This window comes from Felis catus, chromosome A3, assembly GCF_018350175.1.
Source record: "Felis catus isolate Fca126 chromosome A3, F.catus_Fca126_mat1.0, whole genome shotgun sequence".
NCBI lineage: Eukaryota > Metazoa > Chordata > Mammalia > Carnivora > Felidae > Felis > Felis catus.
This window is the reverse complement of record NC_058370.1, coordinates 73,588,768-73,612,741: the sequence shown is the minus strand read 5'-3', so window position 1 is coordinate 73,612,741 and position 23,974 is coordinate 73,588,768. Positions and strand designations below refer to the sequence as shown.

General features: G+C 43.5%; 2 protein-coding genes and 1 long non-coding RNA gene across 14 annotated transcripts in view; 2 read left to right on the top strand and 1 right to left on the bottom strand.

Annotated features, from left to right (window-relative positions):
* RTN4 (reticulon 4) overlaps positions 1–8,719 on the top strand; it is a 73,103-nt gene extending 64,384 nt beyond the window's left edge. For all 4 annotated transcript variants that reach the window (XM_019827207.3, XM_019827208.3, XM_019827209.3 and 1 more), the window contains 4 exons: positions 6,230–6,299; positions 7,031–7,077; positions 7,286–7,344; positions 7,724–8,719. In XM_019827207.3, coding sequence (XP_019682766.3) covers positions 6,230–6,299; positions 7,031–7,077; positions 7,286–7,344; positions 7,724–7,766 — 219 coding nt within the window. In that variant the 3' untranslated portion in view covers positions 7,767–8,719. The remainder of the gene's footprint in view (positions 1–6,229; positions 6,300–7,030; positions 7,078–7,285; positions 7,345–7,723) is intronic.
* A 158-nt stretch (positions 8,720–8,877) lies between these two features.
* EML6 (EMAP like 6) overlaps positions 8,878–23,974 on the bottom strand; it is a 313,172-nt gene continuing 298,075 nt past the window's right edge. For 6 of the 9 annotated variants that reach the window (XM_045054220.1, XM_019827201.3, XM_019827202.3 and 3 more), the window contains 10 exons: positions 21,952–22,160; positions 21,499–21,656; positions 20,752–20,866; positions 18,963–19,151; positions 17,108–17,280; positions 16,528–16,690; positions 14,807–14,910; positions 13,742–13,895; positions 13,239–13,339; positions 8,878–10,791 (listed from right to left, as the gene is read on the bottom strand). In XM_045054220.1, coding sequence (XP_044910155.1) covers positions 10,767–10,791; positions 13,239–13,339; positions 13,742–13,895; positions 14,807–14,910; positions 16,528–16,690; positions 17,108–17,280; positions 18,963–19,151; positions 20,752–20,866; positions 21,499–21,656; positions 21,952–22,160 — 1,391 coding nt within the window. In that variant the 3' untranslated portion in view covers positions 8,878–10,766. Of the gene's footprint in view, positions 10,792–13,238; positions 13,340–13,741; positions 13,896–14,806; positions 14,911–15,035; positions 15,188–16,527; positions 16,691–17,107; positions 17,281–18,962; positions 19,152–20,751; positions 20,867–21,498; positions 21,657–21,951; positions 22,161–23,974 lie in introns of those variants that run through there. The other 3 variants (XR_006595565.1, XR_002741131.2, XM_019827205.3) reach the window with 3 other exon arrangements.
* LOC109498174 lies at positions 17,275–21,854 on the top strand. Its single transcript, XR_006595570.1, has 2 exons — positions 17,275–17,477; positions 19,704–21,854. It is a non-coding gene; the product is annotated as an uncharacterized LOC109498174 (long non-coding RNA).

Below are 23,974 nucleotides of genomic sequence, written 5' to 3'. Positions count from 1 at the left end.
GGACGCTTAACCGACTGCGCCACCCAGGCGCCCCACAAACATTGTTTCTTAATGTTGGGGGGGAAAAAGGACATGTGTTAGAATTATAGTTTACTACTTTTTGTCCTTACAGATTAGCAGTACTTCTGAAAAGAGAAAAAGAAAAGTTACTTGAATGGTTTCCTTTAGTAGTGTTTTTTGGCAACCCCAGAGCTCAAGGAAAGCTGCGTGATGACCTCCCAGGTGGTGATTCTTCCTGGGCTCCAAACAAATAACTGGTGCTTCAATATACTAACATATAGAACGAACTTTGTTTGCATTTAGGTCTCAAAACCTGTTGAGGCAAAAGAATAAAAGGCAGGGTGTGTCTTTTTCTCCCTACCTTTGCGAAGGTGATGGGTGAGAAGCACTTGGTAATTCAGTTGTAAATTCTGATAATACACACAAAGGGTCTTCCTTGATAAGCCTGGTGGTTCTGTTATTTGGGGGACTTCAGTTAAACCTTTTCTTTTTTTTTGTTTCCTATCCTGGGGTAAGTAGGGTAACTCCAAAGCCAATAAACTTTTTCCTTTTACCCTTTGACCCCCTTTAAAATTAAAAATTAAAAATTGACCCCCTTTAATTAAAATAAAATCTTAATGTCATTGTATGTGAGTGGTACACATTCCATTTGTTTGTTTCCACTGAATAAGGGTACTGTATGTAGAAACACAGGATACTTGCCTAAAATGTCTCTTATTGAAAAAAGCTGACAAAAATCTTGACACTCTTGGCTCTTTATAAAAAATACTTAATAGTATCCTTTTCTATAGATAGATTCTTGAGCATTTACCACTCTTAGTCCTCCACAGTTTTTGTTTATATAAAGAGCGTTTTCTTTTTAAAGAAAATGATTTTCCTTCTATTACTTTTTGCCTTTTAGCCGCAGCAGCTAATAGGGAGCCCTATTCTCTCTCCCTAAAGCAAGCAGTTCTTTTTTTTTTTTTTTTTTTTTTTACTTTTTCAGTATAAAAGAGAAATGTTGGCCCTATTAGACTGATTCATTGTATTTCCTATATTTAGATTTTCAGTCTTTTGAAAGTTTGCTAATAAATAGTCCTGGTCTCTCCAGTTTCCAAATGAATTTGTTAAATAACACTGAATTTTCAAAAACTTACAAGTACCACAGGCACCCGGGTGGCTCAGTCATTTGGACATCTGACTTCATCTCAGGTCATGATCTCATGGTTCTTGAGTTTGAGCTCCACGTTGGGTGTCAGCACAGAGTCCGCTTTGGGTCCTCTGTCTGTCTCTGCTTCTGCCCTGCTTGTGTGCACACACACTTTCTCAAAATTAAACAAACAAACAAAAAAAAAACTTAGAAGCACCAGCTTTTTTTTTTTTTAATATGAAATTTATTGTCAAATTGGTTTCCGTACAACACCCAGTGCTCATCCCAAAATAAGCACCAGCTTCTAATTGGAATTACTTTGATTTTGTATGATTCATCAATTAGGAAAACGGATACCACCCTAAATTCAAGAAAATGAGTGGGAGTCTCATTTACAAGTTCTTAAATGTAGTTCTTAAATACACACGGTATCAAGTTCTGTGGCATATTTAAAATAATAGCTTTCAAACAAAAATTTGAAAGAGGTTTTTCTATAACTCACTGCCTTCATAAATTTGGTGCCCTCAAATTTATATAATCTACATTTCTAGATTCTGGGTCACAGTTACCATTACTTTTATTTGAAACCTTCTTCCTTAGAAAATTTTAGAGCCACTATTCTTAGCATGTGAAACTTTTTCATCCCTTTGCTCATCACTTTTTTTTTTTTTTCCTTGACAGTGAGAGAGAGGAGCCTATTCTTTCAAATGTGATTAAAAACAAAACAAAACTCTCAAGGTTCATGAGCAATCAGGCCTGTTGAAAAAGACCTGATGTGAGATGGTGGTTATCTTTGTGCCTGGCCTAAGACTCCTTTTGGCAGTTGACTTGGACAGATACAAATAAGACATGTTTTTGCAATTTCTCCTTTTTAAATTCCCAGGCAGTAGTTCAATTTGTTTTGCTCCTTTGCAGGGAATTACAAGCTTCTAAGTCCTAGAGAAGATCTCACATGTCCACAGATGTAGCAACAATGTATTTCCCAAAGGATGAATTTTAGTCAAATATGGCAGAATTACTAACAAAATATATCTAATTCCATTCAGTAGAACTTATTTCAAACATTAGTTTTTCACTGCAGCCAAATGTTTTGTCCAGCGTTCAGGATTTGTTTTAAAGGTTATATTTCTTAAAGGGGTTTGTTCCATTGAGTGCCAGACATCAGGTGGGGAAAGGAGAATGAATGAAAGGAAAGCAAAGGAGGAATGTTCTGTAGTAAAATTAAGTAGCAAAAGCTGTGTATGTAGCCTTTTCTTAGCCTGGTGTACTTTATTAGTCTCTGAGAAGTCAGAAAGAGGCAGGATAATTTTATTAACCCACTGATATTTGTTAACTTTTAAATAAGATCCATGACTACGAGAAAACAAGTTTAAGGTAGTTGAACATATTTAGACCACCTAGTTAAGGTTTAATTCTGTGATTGCTCTTATGTGTGAGGGATCTTTGATCGGGTTCATTTTAAAACAGTGGTTCTCAGTCTGGGCTGCAGATTGGAACCACCTGGGAGCTATAAAATTTACTCGCTACTAGGAAGGGGGGTTGGGGAAAGGAAGGAATATTGGGATATCTGTGGATATTGCCTGGAGAATCACAGTTTTTGAAAGTTGTGGCATTAAACTCTAAGCCCCAGGCCTTTGTTTTCCCCCCACTCTTTCCTCCCACTACCACCAGGCCTGTTGTAAAAGGAGGATATTTGACAGTCCCCACTGGGCTCAGCTTTGGAGTTTCATGAGTAAGGCTCCAAGTTTCATTAGTGGGATCCTGGCTTTTGAAACCTCAAATCTCAAGAAAAAAATCTAATAATTTTATTTACCAGATGCCATGTGTTTTAGGCAAAGGTTCTTATTTTTCTGTAACACAGCTTTGGGTGATAAAGCCTGGATTCAGTATGACAGTTCCGTGACTTTCAGTGAAAATATGTTAAAATTGTAAAAAAATTTCTAGCTATAGTTGTCCGAACATCAGGCATTCATAATGTTCCAGAATACAGTTCTTAAATCTGAAAGCGAGCCAAAAAAGGTCTGCACTCCAGAAATAGCTGACCCAGAAGAACTTTGAAATTTAGTTCTTGGGCTCTTATATAGTTATTAGCATACACATTTTGACAGTTTCTGCTTTCTCTGGCTCACAGAAAAATTAGAAGGGAAATGGGCTAGGGAAAATGTAGGCAAAGTGATACCAATGAATAAGGCTGTAGATGTCAAAAAAAGGTCAAATAATTTTGAGTTTAAAAATGACAGCATGCACATTCATGACAAATTTCCATTAATAACGGTTACTCTGTAGGCGGTTTTACTGTATGGCACAGCAGGTAGATTCTGGAGTCAGATAAACTTCAGATCACTGTGACCTCTGGTCTGGCAACTTGCTTAATTGTTCTTTGTCTTGGTCTGCTCTTTGGGGATAATAATAGCACTTAACTTTTGGCACTGTGATGAGATTAACTGACCTAATATATTTGCCAAAGGAAAAAAAAAGTTAGTTGCTTTCATTATATAACAGTTCCAATAATTGTGCAGTTGCTAGATGCATGTCCTTAACTACCATTCCTTTCTCTTCTGATGGTGTATTCTCTGGAAAACTTTACTTAACATTTTTGTTTGGAGCCCCTGAAATGTAAAATTTTTTGCAATATTTAAAAATTCTGTGATACATAAAAATGTGAATTTCTGGTTTCTCTCTCAAAATGGGAAATTTGGGCAACATTGGCCTGACATACTTGCACGGCAATATTCTGTGGAGCCGGGGTGTACATGCCTCCCCGAGAGGGAGAATGTGTATGTCTATCTGTCTGCCTCCGTCCTTAGTCATGCTTCTTCGTGCCAGTCGGTCACTTGTTCCACATTTAGTTCTCCCTCTGTTCTTTTCTTTGCCTTTGGGTAATGTGGCTTTTAGGAAGAGTGTCCTGCAAGAAGCAAGTCCAGTGACATTTGAGTCCCTTAGATAGCCTAGGTGTGAAGTCTTGGGCTTCTCTCCTTGCTGACCTGGGAGTGGAGCCTTGTGGGTGACTTAATGACCAAATTAGGACTTATTTTTAGCCTGTGTGTGTTAGTATCTGAATTCTGTCATGACAAAGGTGTCTTTACTGCTAAAGCAGTTTATTCTAAAATGTGGAAGGTTGATGCTTTTCCCTTTTAGACTTGTCGATAGTGATGGATGAAAACATGAAAATGTTCCTTAGCAAACTTGCTTAAATGCAGAAGTTAAAATTAGCTTCTGCAATAGGAGTCTGTAAAACTCTGAGACGGAAAAGCCTTGCTAACTGGAGTCATGCTGCAGACCTTTCTTACCTTGGCACTTGCTAAGACTGAGGCGGGGTGGGGAGGGGGTGGTGGGGAAGGGGGAAGGTAGCATTTAATTTTTGATTTTCAGTTGGCAGGTATTAAGAATGCTTGGCATTTGGTCACTTGAACATTAAATTCAGTTGTAGAGGTAACCAGAGTGTTGCTATTTGTAAAACTGAAGTTGGTGGAGGAATCCAGATTGTATTCCTAACCTGTAGTAAATGTGAGCTTCAACACCTTAATTACTGCGTGGTACTCAGCTCTTAGTAGGCGATCGAATTTTGTTGAATGAATGAGTATCTGGAAGAAGACAGTTCAAGGGTCTGCAAACTACTGCCTGACCCATGGCGGGTTTTGATATAGCCTGAGAGCGAAGAATGGTTTTTATGTTTTTTAAAGGATAATATTCAAAAACTATTCAGAGACAACATTCCAAGAATATATGAAAGACCCCCCCCACCCCGCCACTATGGCCCGTAAAAGCAAACATGGTTATTATCTTATTATCTTACTTGAAAGGAAAGGTGTGCTGATCCCTCCTCTAGGAGATGGAGGGCTGTTGTCTGTCCCTGACTAATCACTGTAGACGGTGGCATCATATTGTGTTACCTGTTGACTAGGGCAGAGCTAATGCCAGACACATGAAGGCTTTTAATAGAAAGCAAAGGTATTACTGATTAAGAATAATAAAATCCAGACTGACTTTGTGTTTTAAGTCTTCCAAGAACTGTTTCTATCATGTCATTGAGTCTGTACTATATGATGTCACCAAATTTTAGAATGGAAAGAAAACTCTGCAATCCTCTTGTCCAGCCTTTCATGAATAAAGTATGAAGAGGAAACAAAGGACTTCTCAAAATGAAATCTCTTTTTAGAAGAGCCTTTCCCAAACTGCTTTATTTGATGATTTAAAAAAAAGAAAAACACACACACACACCTAGATTTTAAGACCATGATTACTGAAGTAGGAGAGTTTAGTTAATTCACTGCAGTTCCCTACCCGTAAAGAGGACAGTGAAATCTGACTGCTAGCAAGGTATTAAAACTCTTTATTCTCTAGTTGTCTGTATCTGCTGTGGTAATAATAACACCCACCTCATCAAATTAAGAGGAATAAATGAGTTAATATTTGTAAAGCATTTAAAACTGTGCCTGGCACTAATATAGTAAGAACTATAAATAAGGCATAAAGAAAGCAGTGACCAAAAGAATAATAGTTTTATTAATACATATACAAGTTTGAGACATCCTCATTCCCAGGGTTAACTGTGGCTATTAAAACATGTATCACTCGGCAGCCAGTGCTTCTGTTCCTTTATAAAATGCCGGAGCTGGTAATTTTGGTACCTGAAACCCATTCTCACTGATCATAAGTACTCCTGCCTCACTGTTACTTATTCAGATGTCTGAGATTTTAATGTCTGAATTATTCAGCTCATGTGGATCTGAAGTACTTGTTAGTGCTTTAAAATCAGGTTTAATAGCAAATTCTCATCCCTTTTCAGTCTTCCCATGTAAAAGCTAAATGCTGTATTAAAGTTGAAGGAGGAAGGTATACCTTTGGCATGTTTTCCGATCTCAGAGAAAATTGAATCAACTACTTGGTAGTGTAGTCCAGACAAAATGAATCAAATCTATTTTAATTAGGATTCTGAAATTTTGAATTGAGACTGGTGACTTCAAGATGAAATATCCATATGTACCAAATCTCCAACAATTAGGCCTCTAGTAGGTTGGCCGTTAGATGGGATGCTTTTATTTGAAAGCTTCAACTTCATGTGAATTGTGGTTTTAATAGGCTAATGTTTTCTTACAGTTTGCAGTGTTGATGTGGGTATTTACCTATGTTGGTGCCTTGTTCAATGGTCTGACACTACTGATTTTGGGTAAGTCTATAAAACTATTTGAATGAAAAACTGTACAATAAAAGATGATTGTGTGTAGGAGCTTAAAAAACATTTCAAAGGATTTTTTTGTAATGTTTGTTTATTTTGGGGAGAGTGAGAGTGGGGGAGGAGCAGAGAAAGGAAGACAGAATCTGAAGCAGGCTCCAGGCTCTGAGCTGTCAGCACAGAACTTAATGAGGGGCTCAAACTCAACAAGCTGTGAGCTCATGACCTGAGCCAAAGTCGACACTCAACGGACTGAGCCATCCCGGCACCCCAAGAGACATTGTAGTGGAGAGAATTCTTATGTTGTGGGGAAGACAGGACGTATATTTGAGGTTGTGATCTCGTCAGCTAAATTGCTGATACTGATACTGTGTATAGAATTGCTACTTTAGTTCCTGAAGAATGCTCCAGTTAATAGTGATAAACCAGATGGGGGCTGGCCTCATCTGATGGTGCAGGCATAAATCACACTAACCTGGGATGCCTGTATTTTATAAGGTCTGTGTGACGTGATTTTAAGCTAGGAATGGTTCCTGCAGCATCCCTTGGTTAATTCACTCACTGCTCTGCAGTGGTTCCCCACCAGCAGGTGCCTCCAGGAGATCCTTGTGTATTTATTCATTCGTTAGGAACACTGCCTAGCTATCTTAAGAGTTTACCATTTTCCGTGTTTGTTCCCTAAACCCTCCCAGTCGATTTTAAAGGCTGTGTATTTCCTTTTTCAGCTCTGATTTCACTCTTCAGCGTTCCTGTTATTTATGAACGGCATCAGGTAATTTCTTAAGTATAGGTTTCAGGATACAAGTCTCACTTTATTACTTCAAACAGATGTATTATTGCCAGTTTCCATAGCCTTATAAATATGAAAAATGTGGTTTCTTAAGCCTTTATTAAGCCCTTAATTTGCCGGAACAGAGTAACAGTTAATAAGACTCTACCAACGTTAATTTTCTAGTAACTCCTTTATACCTCTCTTTCAGGCGCAGATAGATCATTATCTAGGACTTGCAAACAAGAATGTTAAAGATGCTATGGCTAAGTAAGTACTTAAAATCTGCAACTTTTGTTTTCTTTTTTACTAAGGCCAAGGTGTACTGGACTTTGTGTTTTCATCTTCTAGGCATAATGAGTAGCAAATCTTAATCACACTTAAAAAGTGCGACAGTATTGCCACACGATTTTTCTCTACATTTGGAATCGTTGATTTCTGTTTGCTTTTTGTTGTATTTAAGGCTTTGTTTAAATCTAATTCATCAGGCAAAGTGGCATAATTACAGCTTGTAGTTTGACAGCCTTAAGATTTCATTTCTTGTACAAGCTGAGCAATATACAAGTAGTTCTTGAAGGATAGCGTTTTAAAATACTTAAAATTTAAAAATATTTATATTGACCTTTTGTCCCAACCTTTCCATTTGTAGAATCCAAGCGAAAATCCCTGGATTGAAGCGCAAAGCTGAATGAAAAAGCCAGAAATCATTAACAATAGTTTATCTTTAAAAGGGGATATTCGTTTGATTACATGGGGGAGGGTCAGGGAAGAAGGAAACCTTGACATTGCAGTTTCACAGATCTTTATTTTTAGCAATGCGGTGTCTGAGGAAAATTACCTGTCTTGACTGCCATGTGTTCATCATCTTAAGTATTGTAAGCTGCTATGTATGGATTTAAACCGTAATCATACTTGTTTTTCCGATACGAGGCACTGGTGAATAGAAAAAGATCTGAGAAAGCTGTATATTACACTTTGTTGCAGGTAGTCTTGCTGTTTTTTGGGAATTGCAGAGAAAGTGAAGCTGAAAAAAATAATCCTTTTCACAGTTTGTGCACTGTGTGTGGTCTGTGTAGATTGATGCAGATTTTCTGAAATGAAATGTTTAGACGAGATCATACCACTAAAGCAAGAGTGAAAAAGCTTGCCTTTCTGGTATGTTCTAGGTGTATTGTGAATCTTACTGTTATATTAATTGCCAATATAAGTAAATATAGATTATATATATATCTATATATAGTGTTTCACAAAGCTTAGACCTTTACCTTCCGGCTACCCCACAGTGCTTGATATTTCAGAGAGTCATTGGTTATACGTGTGTAGTTCCAAAGCACATAAGCTAGAAAAAGAAAATCTATTTCTAGGAGCACTACCATCTGTTTTCAACATGAAACGATGCCATGCACATAGAACTCCTCAGCATAAACTTCATTGCACAGACTTACTGTAGTTCATTTTGTCACAGACTCTGAATCTATGGACTGAATCTAATGCTTCCAAAAACGTTGTTTGCAAATATCAAACCTTGTTATGCAAAAAATTATAAAATGAAGATTTATACATTTGTGGTTTAAGCTGTACTGAATCTGTGGAATGCATTGTGAACTGTAAAAGCAAAGTATCAATAAAGCTTATAGACAAAATATGTTTGGTATTTTGGCTCCATGAAACTGCACCAGATTAAAAGTATACACACAGTAGACTTTGCTTCAACTCGTGAGCCGTGGCTTGTACTCTTAGAAAGCTTTCCAGTGCGTAGTGCAGCTGTGTTTACATAATCAAATTTATTTGACACATACAAAATGTTTTCAAATTATGTATTTTTTATACTTTGCTAATTGAAAATAAATTCATGCACCAATATTTTAACATATAGAACACAGTGCAGGATAAACATACATAAAATCATACCATATAAATGTTTACAAATAAGATTTAAGAAGTTTTCTTGACACAGACACTATTGCTCTTTAAATATAGTTGTACATATCCTCATCGATCAATTTATTTCCACGTGGTTATTTCAATACAAGATCTGATTATTATGAAAGGTCGGTGGTACAGTATAGGCAGACATGGTCATCACTCAGCATCGCCAGTTACATGGTTACAGAAAACAGAATCAGGACTGCACAGGGACTCTTAACTGGGGACCCGACAGCCTATCAGGGGATTAATGTAAGGCATTCATAACTTGGCATATAAAAATAGCTTCATGGGTGATCTAATCCATTTAGAATGCTGAAGCACTTCTGGGGTAAATGTTAGTAATCTGTTTAATTGAAAATGCTTCATTTCACTGTCGCTAAACTGACAACTGCAAATAGCCAGAAACTCAAGACCCAGAATTTTGGTTCACTGATGGGAAGGACTGATGGGTGCACGTGTGCTCAGAGTCCCCAGGCCCTCACCAGCCTTCCTCGCGGTGTGTGCTGTCAGCCCCTCCTGGAGTCAGTGGTGAGCCAAGTGTGAAGTAGGAGTGAGGCAGGTCAGGGATGTCGTCTGGTTAATACTGTCCAGGTCACATTGTGTCATCTAGCCAGCTCTGACGAACGCCAAGCTAGCCTGTTTTTGTTGAATAATCTTTCAAATATTGCTTGGGCTTGGGAATTTGTTCTGCTGAGATTTTTTTCTTTTTATCTGGACTTGACCTCGATCAGTTCATCTGAACAAATCCGTGGTGTCAAGTCAGCCCCACTGGGTGGTAGACCCAGTGCAGCCTTGGGTCCCCGCATTTATTATTTTAGGATTAAGAGTTCGTTAATCCTAGACCCACTTGAGCTTTTTTTTTTCTTTTTCTCTTTTTTTTCCTACTATTTTGTAGTAGAGGTTAATTTTACTTCTATTTTGGATTTTGTAGGTTTGGCACTAAACAGTGAAAACCCATTTTTACCCCCTCCCTCCTGAATTTAAGTTTCTTTGCTGCTCACCTGCCACTACTTCTCAAGCAGGTAACTGATGTCTTTCATTTAGGAAGCCTCGACATAAACACATGACATGGGTGACAGACCAGGAATCTGTTAAGGGTCCTGTAGCCCTCCTCAGTTTTGAAGTTTTAGCACCATATGTAGAAAGGAGATAATTTGTGGGAGGGGAGACAGCAGCCCACACAACTGGAAACTTTCAAAGGCACTTAATGGATATAAAACTCTGCAAATGAAACGTTAAAAAATTAAGTTTCTCAACTTGTTTGTACATGGCTCATTTGGTTTTGAAAGCTAAATGTGGAGAACTGAGGCTATCAATATTTCTAGTGCTTTAGGCGCATCTAAATTAAGCTGTCTTGTTCAACTCATTTGTAAAAATGAACATTTTTAAAGTATATAGAAACATAATAGCAAAACATCTTTTGTAAAAGTTTTGATGCAAATTAAAAGCTACATATTGGTCAGGGTAACTGAGGCTTTAAATTTCGTTGGTGGGCTACATTAGCAGGATTTTTTTGTCATTGTGGTCAGTATAGTCTCAGGAACAGAGGAAAGCACTCTTAACATTTTAGAACTGACCTTCTTGGCATCACAGTTTTGGAGATTCCAGAGTCTGGGAGCAGTCACCCCACTTCACTAGCACTTGGAACTTGTGCGGCCCGCAGCGTAGGCCTTTCCCAGCAGCTGGTGGCAACGAGGGGCCTCGTCACTGCCCCTGCAGTTGCTGGGTGGTAGCAGCAGCAGCAATAAAGAGGGTTCCGGCATTTACAGACATCGCCACACAAACACACTGAAAAGGCAGATCAGACCGTCATCTTGCATGGCTGGGCATCATAACTTTGTCAAGTGACAAAAAACAATCTTACCAAGTGCTCTCGAGTCCAGCTTAGCTGATATGTGCTGGACATTTCAACTTCTAAAGGCAAATTGGGGATCTTGTCACCAATTAAAGATTTATTGCTTGTTTTTGGGGGGGGCGCCTAGCTGGCTCAGTCGGTTAAGCATCTGACTTTGGCTCAGGTCATGATCTCACGGTTTGTGGGTTTGAGCCCCAAGTCAGGCTCTGTGCTGACACCTCAGAGCGTGGAGCCTGCTTCAGATTCTGTGTCTCCCTCTGTCTCTTCCCCACTCGTGTGCACTCTCTCTCTCTCTCACAAATAAATAAACATTAAAAAAAAAATAAAGATCTATTGCTTTTTTAAAAAGTTCTTGTTTTCTGTTTTGTTTGGTTCTCAGCAGCCTGAATGTGTTGAATGTAAGGACTTTTGGCAATTTGACTTCACACTATCTCTCTTGTTACTATTGAAAAGGTTTTATCAACTCCACTTGAGTAGGAGAACCCTTTCTAGTGTTCAGCATAGAGCCAGGGATCAGAATAGGCTCCCAGGACTACAAAGGCCTAGGGGTCCTGCATTTTAAAGGTGACTTCTAAGCCTTTCATCGTAATCAAAAGTCACCTCGGATCTCAATTCACTTATTGCTGGCTTGTTCACAGTCTGGCGGGTGCTGCTTTCAATGGGTGTTTCCACTCCACAGGGAGCTGCTGGCAGTATTATCTCAAGGGCTCTAAGTGCCAGCCGCTGTTGGCACAGCGGACTGGAGATTGTGCTCTCCCACCGGCTATCAGCGTCCTTGGGGGCCATTTTCTACACCATGCTTTTGGATAGGAAGTGGGTTGACATTCTCTACAGGTGCCTTTTCCACAACCTCTCTCAGACCACTAAAAATATCTGGGGGAACCTGGGCAGCTCAGTTAGTTAAGTGTCCAACTCTTGATTTTGGCTTAGGTCATGATCTTCCAGCTCATGGGTTTGAGCTCCACCTCGGGCTCTGCTCTGTACTGACAGTGTGGACGGAGTCCGCTTGGGATTCTGTCTTCTCTCTCTGCCCCTCCCAGGCTCTCTTTCTAAATAAATAAATAAACTTTAAAAATACATATATATCAGGGGGCGCCTGAGTGGCTCAGTCGGTTAAGCGTCCGACTTCAGCTCAGGTCACGATCTCACAGTCTGTGAGTTCGAGCCCTGCGTCGGGCTCTGGGCTGATGGCTCAGAGCCTGGAGCCTGCTTCCGATTCTGTGTCTCCCTCTCTCTCTGCCCCTCCCCCGTTCACGGTCTGTCTCTCTCTGTCTCAAAAATAAATAAAACGTTAAAAAAAAATGTTAAAAAAAATACACATATATCAGGATTGCTACACTTCTTTATCCCCCCAAGAGTTTTGCTTGGGCTGAACAGAAACCTATATTCATGTTGCAGTAAAGCCCTTCAACTACATTAGAGGTGGAGAATGAGAGATTCAGGAATGACTTTGTCCTGTTCCTCCACAATCCAAATAAGGAATGCACTTGGAGGGACAAGAGAAAGTGGCCTTTGGAAAGGCTGAAGAGGCTGATGTCATCTCTGGAGCAGGCTGGTAAGGGTCCTTCCAAATCACTGGAAGGCCAGTCACACCTCGCACGGAACATGTGCCTGTTTAACACTCAGCAGCAGTTAAGGTTAAAAGCAGCCCAGTCCAAATAGCTGGTTGAGGATCTCCTGCTACTAACTAGCACTGGGCCTAATGGCTTGACTTCTCATCAGATCTCATGTAAAACTGGGTGACACCCTTATTGTTTCTCACGGTGACTGAGGCTTTTTTTTTTTTTTTTTTTAATAATTTTGAGAGCACCTGCGAGTGCTCCCCATCAGGGGTGGAATGGAGGGAGAGAGAGAATCTTAAGCAGGCCCTATGCTCATCATGGAGCCCAACATGGGGCTTGATCTCACAACTTGTGAGATCATGACCTGAGGTAGAATCAGTAGTTGGACACGTAACTAATGCTTAACTGACTGAGTCACCCAGGCCCCCCTAATCACCCATCTTAAGAACTCTGGTGATCAGCTGGAAGTTATGAGTTAAAAGACCTATTCAAGGCCATTTTAACCTGATTATATGCAATGATGCCTTGGATTGTCCTACTGAAATCAGCCACCTGGAGTCCCTTACTCATCTGTCCCTCCACCCAGCAATGTTCAGAGGAGGAATCCTGTCCTCCCCTTCTCACCAATCCCAGCACAGCTCTACTGGGGACACGGGCCCTTCAAGACCTGGGTTCAGAGTCACCAGACCATACATGACAAGTCCTTGTCACTATGATGTCAGCCCCTCCCTGTGTCCCATGGGACACCTGATGTGGGGACAGGAAGAGGGAGTAACAACCAGGCCCGGGGAACCAGAGCAGGTGAGTCATGTTCATACCTGCAGTCGTCTCCTCCAGTGCTGACCACATACTTGTCATCGTGAGAGAAACGGATGTTCGTCACGTGAGCTGAGTGGCCAAAGTAACGCTTATGTTTGGCCTGTGAGCAAAAGTGAATGGAGACCGCTGAGACCCTGCTCCTCCTGGAAACCACAGACTACTTCCAGGACTCAAATCTCCCCGTCCCAGAATCCTCCACTCCTGGGATTCCCATTTCGTCTGCACATTTCTTTTAGCCAGCCTTTCACTGATGGGTTTTCCTGTCCCATTCTTGCCTGGGATGGCCAATTTGTACCCCTCCCAACCTCCCTTCTCCCGGCTTCCAGAACTTCCCCTCCAAAGGGAGATGCAAACGTTAGGGGTCCCCAAATCTCCACAGGACTGGAACAAGATTCCTCTTGCTCTAGATTCTCGATGGCCATCTAGATATGGCCACTGCCTCCTGCAGACTACAGGAAAGAGCCTGGAGGCCGTGTAGGGAGTTCCTCTGAGGAAGACTCACAAATTTTTCTGTGCATGGAAAATCAAAGAGCTTCACCAGCCCAAAGTCATCTCCTGTGACAATGTTGAGGCCAGCATGGGTCACACACGCGCAGTTGACATCAGCCTTGTCCGCATTTCGTGGCCAGATGCCAATGACTTCATCCCCCAGAATGCTGTTTTGAGTAAGGAGAGGTGTCAGAAGGAGGTGCATGAGAAGGCTTCCTGTGGTCAGGTGTCCCCTCCCAGGGATAAGGAGAAGAGAGGGCTATTTTGCATCATTGGCTATGATCATGTGTCTCTTCTCTCCCCTGCCCCCCTGTGCATTGACCTAGCTCTTACTGCTCTGCTCTGCCCCCCTCCTTTGCACCCCAAGAGAAAAGTTCCCTCCATTTTTGATTCACTCCCTCCGCCCTCTAGTCCTTTTGGATGTGTATATGCTTGGGCACCTTCAAGCTCGCAGCTTGGTGGTGTCCTTTCCCTTGAACTGGCAACGCACTGCTCCTTATCCTGCTAAGTGGCAATGCCGGCCCTCCCACCCTCCCGTCCCTCCTGGCGACTGGAGGCCTCCACTGCAGTGCACCAGGGCTGAGCCAAAAGCTGGGAGGTAATTTCCCTTTGAACATGCTGGGTGAGTTTGCAGATGCAGGACCAAGGGATTACACAAAAGGGAGGGCTTTGCATTTCAAAAGCCCAGGTTCAAGAAGCCTCCTGCCCCCAGCCCCCAGCCCCCAAAGACAAGACAGCTCTATCTCTGAGCTTTTTTTTTTTTTTTTTTTTTTTACATCTGGGCCACATACAAACTTGGAGGCTGAGTCTGGCCTAAGAAACTTCCTTGTGATCTTTTCCTTAAGAAGTGTCTTCCTCCAGGAGCACCTGGGTGGCTCCGTCGGTTAAGTGTCCGACTTTGGTTCAGGTCATGATCTCACAGTTCATGAGTTTAAACCCCGTGTCGGGCTCCTGTACTGACAGCTCAGAGCCTGGAACCTGCTTCGCATTCTGTGTCTGTCTCTCTGCCCTCCCCTACTCGTGCTCTCTGTCAAAAATAAATTAACATTACAAAAAAAAAGTGTTTTCCTCCAGTCACCTTGTCCAGGAGGCCCAGGTGATCTTCTCAATGGCCACGGCTTCAGTGACCCGCTTCCCCAGGGGTACCTCATGCACCTGGCGCTTGTAGGCTCCTGTTGACACCTGCGAGGAGAAAGAGGCAACCATGTCCATCAGCTTTCTCTCCAGGCCAAAGGGCCCCCCTTTGGGTGTACTATTTCCCCAGAACACTGGCCAAGCCTCTGGATCCCTAGGACTCTTCAACAAACCCAAGTTCAGCTTGAGGCTGCAAAACCTGTGGTCAGCCTATAGCGAAATTCACATGAGCAGGACGGTTTTCCATTCATTTTCTGGCTCTTTTCCAAAATCCTAAGGCAGCGGTTCCCCAAATGTGGTTCCTGACCAGCAGCTTCAGCATCATCTGCAAAGTTGTTAGAAATGCATCTTCCTGGGCCCCACCCCAGACCTACCAGATCAGACACTCTAAGGGTGGGACCCAGCAATCTGTGTTTTAACAAAGCCGCCGGGTCATCTGTGATCCTCACTTAAGTTTGGGAGTCCCTGTTCTTGGACAAACAGATCCTTTGGTACAGATGTAGGTGAGTTTTCTCACAGACGGCAACCGATGTACCTGAGTTTGGAACCATCTAGGACCTGACCTTTGCTTCTTTGGGAATGTTCTAGGGGGAGATAAGCATTTTCTAGAAAATCGCCAGCCCCATCTACTCCTGTGGGTGTCTCTAGCCTGGCCACCCTAGGTTTTCTTGCTTTTCATGGAAAGCTGAGATCTTTCCCACCTCAGGGCCTTCATACAGATGGCCCGGAACAATGTTCCCACCTCTCTTTGTTGGCTAACTCCTACACATCCCACCGGCCTCAGCTTAAATATCACTTGTGTGGAGAGGAAGTGAATCTAAATTCAGCGACTGTTAAATGCTCCCGCAGCACCCTGTACTTTTCCTTTGCAGCACATAATCACAATTTGTAATTATAGGTATATTTTGTGGTTATCTGTTCGATGCTTGTCTTCTCCCTTATAGGGAAGCTACAGGAGAGCAGTGACCAGGCCCATCCTGTCCATCCAAAAGCCTAGCACAGCGCCTGGTTCAGTAAATAATCAATGAATGGGTCCCCTCTCATTTCACAATGGGTTATCCACTCCAGGCCAGCTCACTAATGCACAATATTTGTTCAGAGTGCTGGACAAGACATTGTTCTCTTTTCAGCTGTAAGTCCCAATGGTGGGACCCCTCTCTATCCCTTCCAACCTGTCAGTTGGGACCCAGTGAGGGACCCAGTGAGGAGCCCCCACTCCAGGCTTGGAGTCTGGCATCCAGACCCCAAGTGTGGACGGGCCACACCCGCCCCCCCTCCCCAGACTTGCAAGTGAAATGACTAAATATGAGAAGCCACGAGGGCTTAGGGGTAGCCCTGGAGAACCAGAGGTTAGGAAGCTTTCAAAGGGAGGAAGTGAAAGGAGGGTTAAAGTTATTAGGGCTTGAGCTGCCTGCGTCTCTTACTGAAGGACAGCTCTACTTTAAAAATTCTATTTCTTCAACATTTTTAAGTTCTCTAGGCCCCTGCTTCTTCATTTATAAGGTAGGGGAAAAGTTGCAATACTGGAAACATTCCTATAAAGAGGAGATGGGTGCACAGCCTGGCGCAAAGCAAGCCCTCAATTAATATAAGCCACCACTGTTGCTGTTACGATAATGGTGATGATTCTTGGTTGCCCCAGATACTAGCAAAGCTGAGACATACCTGGATGTATCTGCCATCCGCAGAAAAATCCATCTGAATGACAAAGCTTGGAATATCTTTGCAGTAGCCAATGCGGTTCAGGCTTGTGCCCTGAGTGAGGTCATAGAAGTCAACTGTGTGTTCAGAAGAACCAACAGCTAAGAATCTGCTGTCTGGGCTGATTCTAGAAAAAGCAATCCAAGAGCATGGTCTGTGAGAAGGGCTAGTCAGGTCTGCTCTGGAATGGGCCTCCCAAGCTCAAAGGCAATGAGATCTCACTTCATGACTCACACGTGGTTAGCATTCTAGGGAATTCAGCAATTTCTCTGTATGCAATCCCATGGAAGTACGGGAGTGGACGCACGCAGCCTTATGCAGAATGGCGTCGTACACACAGTTTTTAACCACACTCTTCGTGGAACTTAGCAAAGACATGTCTGGGAATTAATGTGTGAGGGAGTCTCCTTCCACGGCTGGCTCGTTGAAAGGGACCCTCCCACAACTGAACTCTTCTTTCCAGTCATGACCCTTCCAGAAAGGTAACCACAGAGAAGGAGAATGGGTGCCCTTCTTTTCCCTGCCCAGATGACCTGCTATGTACCTGATATCTTGGATAGCAGACTTCCGGTCTCGTTTCTTCCCCCAGACTTTCAGGCTGTTCACCAACAAGATGACAAACTCTCCATTCTTCATGCCAATGGCCACCATCTCCCCGTCAGGGCTGTAGGCTGCACATCTGGCCGCGTGGCCCAGGTTCACCTTGTTAAGCAGTTTCTACATAGATACAAAGTAGCACGACCTAAGCCCTAGGCCTTCTTGGCTGGTCTCCAAGGGAAATCCTGCACCCAGGCCAGAGCAGTCAGGCCGTCTTTGCTGCCACTTTGGGCCTCCAAACGTCTTGCTTCTTATAGTAACTGTCCCTGAGGAACCAAGATGGGCAGTATGTTTTCATCAGAACAGCTTGTGCAGAGGTTGGTCAACTTTTTCTGTAAATGGTTTGGTGGTAAACATTGTAGGGTCTGTGGTCCATATGATCTCCCACAACCTAGACACTATGTAAACAATGAGCATGCTTTTACTTTGTAGAAACAGGCGGCAGGCCAGACTGGATCCTCCAGTCTTAGACTGCTGACCTCTTGCTCAGAGAAAAGAGTTTAAGCTTTGGCACCTCTTGGTTCAAATCCTGAATCCTGTCTGTCACTACTGGCTGGGTGTGTTTGTGTCAGTTACTTCCCCATTTTCCCATTTGAACTTTTTATTATTATTATTTATTTTTGAGAGCATGAAAGGGGGAGAGGGAGAGAGAGAGGGAGAGAGTGGGGAGAGAGAGGGAATCCCAAGCAGGCTCCGCACCATCAGTGTGGAGCCCGGCATGCAGACTGAACCCACGAACCGTGAGATCGTGACCTGAGCTGAAGTCAGACCCCAACCAGCTGAGCCACCCAGGCACCCCCCCCGCCATTTTCCCACTTGAAAAGAAGTGATATCAATACCAGTCTTGCAAGGTTATTGTAAGCATTAATGATCGTGTATATGAAGCAGCTGGTGTATAGCAGGTATTCAATAAATGATAGCCAGTGTTCATAATACACAAACAATTTTGAAAAGTAATTTGAGTAAAACAACTATACCGTGAGTCTGTTCTTTGATCCTCACACTAAAAATATGACTGAAATATTTACTGGCTATTTTGTAATGAACCCAACTATTTTAATGATTAGAACTTACTTTTTTTAAATATCAGATACGACATGGTAACAATAATTACCGCCCCGGCCCCAACCCCGACTATTTCCTGCTATTTTTTTACTCAAGATGAATTTTTTAAATTATTTTTTTCCAAACTCCAAGAGGAACTTTATTGGGGATTTATTTTTTTGCTTGTTTGTTTGTTTATGTTTATTTATATTTGAGAGAGTAGAGAGAAAGAGAGAGCACACACGAGTGGGGCAGGGGACAGACAGAAAGGGCCACACAGAATCCGAAGCAGGCTCCAGGCTCTGAGCTGTCAGCACAGCCCAAAGCGGGGCTCGAATTCAGGAACTCTGAGATCATGACCTGAGCTGAAGTAGGATGCTCAACTGCCTGAGCCACCCAGGTGCCCCATGAACTTTGTTGGGGTTTTGACTGAAATGTCCTATTTGGGAACATTTGAAATTTTAAGTCATTTTTAGTCTTCCCATCCAGGGAAGACCTATCTCTTTATTTTTTAGGTTTTGTGGATTTTTTTTACAACAAAGAAACTTCATTTCCAGATTATTCCTGTCCTGTAGTTACACGTGGGTATATGCAGCTAACAGACAGACAGATTGGACGTGTGTGAGTGGGACTTTCATCACCAGGCTTTCTAACTTAATTGCAGACCCACCGCACCCCCCAACTCTGGATCCAACCCTCCTCACTCGGGCTCTGGCCAGGCCCCACCTGTGGGCATCAGAGCACAGTGGACCCCTCACCTTGTCGGCCAGGTCCCAGATGCGGGCTGTGCCATCGTTGCTGGCAGAGATGAAGATGTCCTTGGAGGGGTGTGTGGCCAGACCCCAGATCTCCCCTTCCATGTGCCCATCAATCAGGATGTTAGAAGCGGCATTTTTTTCACCAACTTCAATTATTTCTCCATCTTTGGTTCCTACTAAAATTTTCCCCTGTTGTCATAAAAACATTATTAGGAAAAGGACGCTGTATGATAGTACCCCTATGGCGCACCTGGTCCAACATGTAGAAGAAAGTCCAACGGTGGTTGCTGAGTGTTGCGGAGGGGGAGGGGCAAGGGGAGTGAGGACTTCATAGCTACAGAGTTTCAGTTCTACGAGACACAAAATGTTCTGTGGGTGGATGGTGGCGATGCCTGCACGACAGTGGGAATGTACTTTATACCGCTGAAGTGTACACCTAAAAATGGCTAAAATGGTAAATTTTATGTTACTTATATTTTGCTACAATTTAAAATGAAACATTTTTATGATCTATTAGGAATCTAGTAGGTGAGAGATTGGTAGGCAAATGGATGAAAATAGGTAAAAAATAAGATTTGTATTTTAAATAATAACTTAAAGGCAAACACTATTAGAGCAACATGGGGAAGTGGCCCCTGCTGGCAATGGTATTAACACCGGAAGAGCCGGGACAAGTTGTGTTGTTAACAACAAAATCGCCCGCCCTTCCGTGACCTCCTCACTTTTCCTTTTCTCCCTCAGCCATGGATGAGAGTGTCGGCACAGAGACTGCCATCATCTGGTCTCTGCCAAAACATTCCACTGACGGCAAGCTCATGACAGAGCGGGGTAGTCCATTTCTGTTGTTGGACGTTCAATGTCTTCCCAAATTCTTCCTCGCACTGAACAACGAGCCATCTCCCGAGGACTTCCACATTCCGGGCCTACCTCTGCCTTCATCTCCCAGATGTCTGCCTACCTACCAGATGACTGGTATTTATCTATCTAAAAACAAAGCTCTCGATTTCTAATTATGGAGACTCTAAGTCAGGTCTGCCTTTTTCAATGGGGAACATCCAGAAGGCACATTCTTAGACTGCTAACAATTCAAAACTATAGACACAGGGTATGAACCAGAGGTTAAGATTTGTTTTTTTAAGGACCTCAGAATTTCTTGGGGAATTAAAAAAAGAAAAGAAGAAAAGGAACACACAAGTCATGGCTAAGACTCTGATTTGGCAGCTCTGGGTAAGTACGTGGACAGCCATATATTAAAAACAACAACAACAAGAAACAACTCCACAGTTGTTTCTGATATTCAGCCCAGGTAGGACTTGACAACCTATGGCTTTGAGTCAGACAGTTTGATGGCCCTTTACTGTCCCCCCTTACTGACCATGTAACCGTGCGCATGGCAAATTATTTACTATCTCTGTGCCTACGGTAATAATCACATCTATAACAGTAGCAGCTGACATCCACAGAATGTGGCTCTGAGCCAGGCATAATGGAAGGCATCGCGCATTATAACGCACGCGACCCTCACAACCACCCGCCTGGACACAGAAAGGGTACGTAACACACCCAAGGTCATACAGCCAGTGCTGACTCAGAAGAGTCTGCGCCTGGGTCTGTGGGACCCTGCTAAGCCGACTCCCACCACAGTGCAAGTAGCACCTTGGAAGCCTGTTTTAAGGATTTAGCACCCGGGCACAGGGAAAGAGTATGGCTGAACTCCTTCTCTCTCTTGGGCCCCTTCCGGGCCCAGCCCCCTAGGGACAGCTGGGGAAAGACCGGCCCGCCCACTCACTTTGCCGCGGCACACAGAGCGCACACACTCCACCGGCTGCCCCGTCTCCAGCTGGAAGGCCCGGCAGCGCTTCATCTCCTGGTCCCACAGTTTCACAGCACCGCCTTCTTTGGTCCTAAAAAGGAGTGAGAGGACCTTGGCAAGTTGGGCCTTGTCCTAAGACTTGCCCTTGATGCTCCATGTCCCCTGTCCCTATCGTCAAGGCCACCGGGTCCCAGCAGGACAGACCCTCCAGGGTGGCTTCTTTTTTGGCCCTGCCGACGGGTAGTGACAACCATTTCACTAGAATACTTTCAAAATGCCACTATGGCAGAAGGAAAGAGGACTGCGATCTCAAATACCAAACCGTGTCTTGATTAGATCAAACACGAAGAGAAACGTTTCTCTGCTGCTCTGCTTCCTTCTTACATCTCTGTCCCCAGGGGAACTTCTCTCCCCGCCTCTCCATCCTCCCGTCCCCGAGACCTAGGGGGAAGTAACACTCGATGAAGAGCATAGTCACTCGAGTCTATTCAAGAATACCTCTCTGGATTTTCCACTACCATTAAACCACCTCCCTCCTTCTCTGACTTGTACTCTGAAGGTTTGTGCCCAGGGCCCTCTTGGAGAGACGGCAGACTCGTCTCCCTGATGCAGGCAAGATGGGGGAAAGAAAATCTGCGTTTTCTCCCCGTGGGAGATGCTTCTGTCAGTTCCTCCCAGCACAATAAGAAAAGATCAGTTGTTCCCAGAGGAGTTTCGCCTTACGGCCGCTCTTTGCCACCGGTCACTATGAGTCCATCCCGGAGGGTCGTGTACATTGTGAAGACAGGGCCCGTGTGAGCCTTGGCCACCAGTCGGACGAGGAAGTGGTCCTTCCACACGTAGACGTCTCCGTTGATGGCACCCGTGAAAGTGAGGTTGTTCTGTAAACAAAGGGACATCTTCCACACTAGGACACTCACAGCACCTCTCAAGAGGGTCCCCTCCCAGCCACCTGCTCCTTGGTTAGGGAACTAGAACTAGAGAAAGAGAAACACACTCAAATTGACCTTCTGTGCTAAGGAAAGGGATAAAGGAATAAAGGTTGCAAGTAAGCCAATAAAGGTGAAAATGTGGAAATAGCTTTCTTGCTGTTTGTAGCTTTGTGGCTATCTGTGCCCCCCATGCCCATGCCTGGGGTTCAGGGTCCCCTCTCAGGAAGCTTCTGCTGGAACTCACAGCACCGAAGGCCACGGAGAGCATCGTCTGCATCTTGGCAGCCTCCATGGATCCAATGACCCCTTTCTTGTAAAGCAGGGCACTGCCTGCCAGGGTCCAGAACTTCATATGTTTGACCCCAACAGACACAAACTGCGTGTCCGAGTCAGGGCGAAATTCCACCACAAATATGCGCTCCAGGTGACCCCCTCGGCTGGCAACCTTGGCGCCTGTATGGGTGAGAGAGTCTGGTGAGGTGGGTCCTCCCACACTCTGAGCTCAGGATGGCTCTCCATCCAGCAAAGCCCAGGGTACACTTCAGGTGTTCCTTCTTCCTCCACGGTACCCTCCCTGCCTCAGGCATGACTAGGCAGGTGGGGAAGAGAGAGGTTGGGAAATTTCCAGAACAGCAGGTGCTGCTAACATAACCCCAATCCCGCTCCACCCCCACAAAGCCACATCCAGGCACCCATGAATGTGCAGGAAGGGATGGCCCTGAAGATATAAGCTTCCAGATATTGGAAAAGGACAAAGGACACCCTTCATCTTCCTATCTCCGGTCTCTGACCTCATCACAGAATTCCTGCCTACCAGAAGTTGAACCTTCCCCTCGAGTGTAATTAGAGACTCACATTCCTTTAGACTGTTCTTAATTTCTTTCCAACATTCTCTGCTTTTACTTTCCTAAGAAAAAAAAGAATCCTTCATATTCCTTTGTCTTTCATGGCTTTTAGGTTTAAAAATTCTACCTTTAATATTTAATTACCAGGTTTTTTTTCCTCAAGCCCATTCATTTATGTTTTTGGATTCATTTGCTTTTTAACTTTTGTCCCCACCAAATCCCAGCTCCACCATTTATCTGTAGAGCAACTTTGGGAAAATTATTGTCATCTCTCGGTGCCTCAGTTTGCTCATCTGTAATTTGGGGATAATAACAGTTCCCATTTTATAAGGTGTTGTGAGGATTAAGCGATCTGGTGCAAGCAAAGCCCCCAGGAGCCGAGCCTGGTGCCATGACTTCTCCGCAAATATCCACTTAGTGTCACCACCCTCTACACCTCCTGCCTTGTTGTCTTTCAGCCTATATTGTAAACCCATCTGTTTTTACCTCATCATTATTTTTCTGCCTTCGAGTTTTTAATTTTTATTTTAAACTTTTCTTTCCATTTTCTTCTTAGTCTTAATGTTTTAGTTCCCATTTCCTATTAATTATCTCCCCTGTTACCTCATGTGTACTTTTCCCTGCCCCTCCTCATCATTTACCTTTTTAAAAAATTCCGGCATAGTTAATGTACAGTGTTATGTTAGTTTCAGGTGTACGATATGGTGCTTCATACGGTGTCTAAACATTTCTCCGTGCTCATCATAGTCAGTGTATTCTTAATCCCCTTTTTCTGTTTCACTATGTGTTTGTTTTTAAGTGGCTCCCCAGTGGAGTGGTGGTCAGTTCTGGCATAGCTGGCCTGGCATCTCAGACTCATCCTCCTAGAGGCCCTTCCCAGGACTTGCTGCACGTCACCTCTCACAACAGTCATTCTCTCTCCACCTATGGAAAGTTCGACTTACCAGAAAATACCTCCATACTGAGAGCTCAGAGGTTTAAAAACCCATGCTCTTCAAGGATACCGTAAACTAAGTTAAGAGACAAATACCACACTGGGGGAAAACAATTACAACACTTACCGGAGATGAAGAAGTAACCAGATCAGTAAAAAACTACACATAAGGAAAACACAAACACCTCTCCCTTCCCCAGCAGAAAAAGGATTCCAATGACTGGATTACAGAAGAAGTGGCCCAAGTGGCCACTAAAGACATAGAGGATCATTCTTGGGAGCCAAGGGGGGTATGCTGTTTTATTTTGCGCTTTCTTTGTCTTTAAATTTTTTAATGTTTATTTACTTTTGAGAGACAGAGGGCAAGCAGGGGAGGGGCAGAGAGAGAGGGAGGCACAGAATCTGAAGCAGGCTCCAGGCTCTGAGCCATCAGCACAGAGCCCAAGGCGGGGCTCCAAGTCACGAACCCTGAGATCATGACCTGAGCT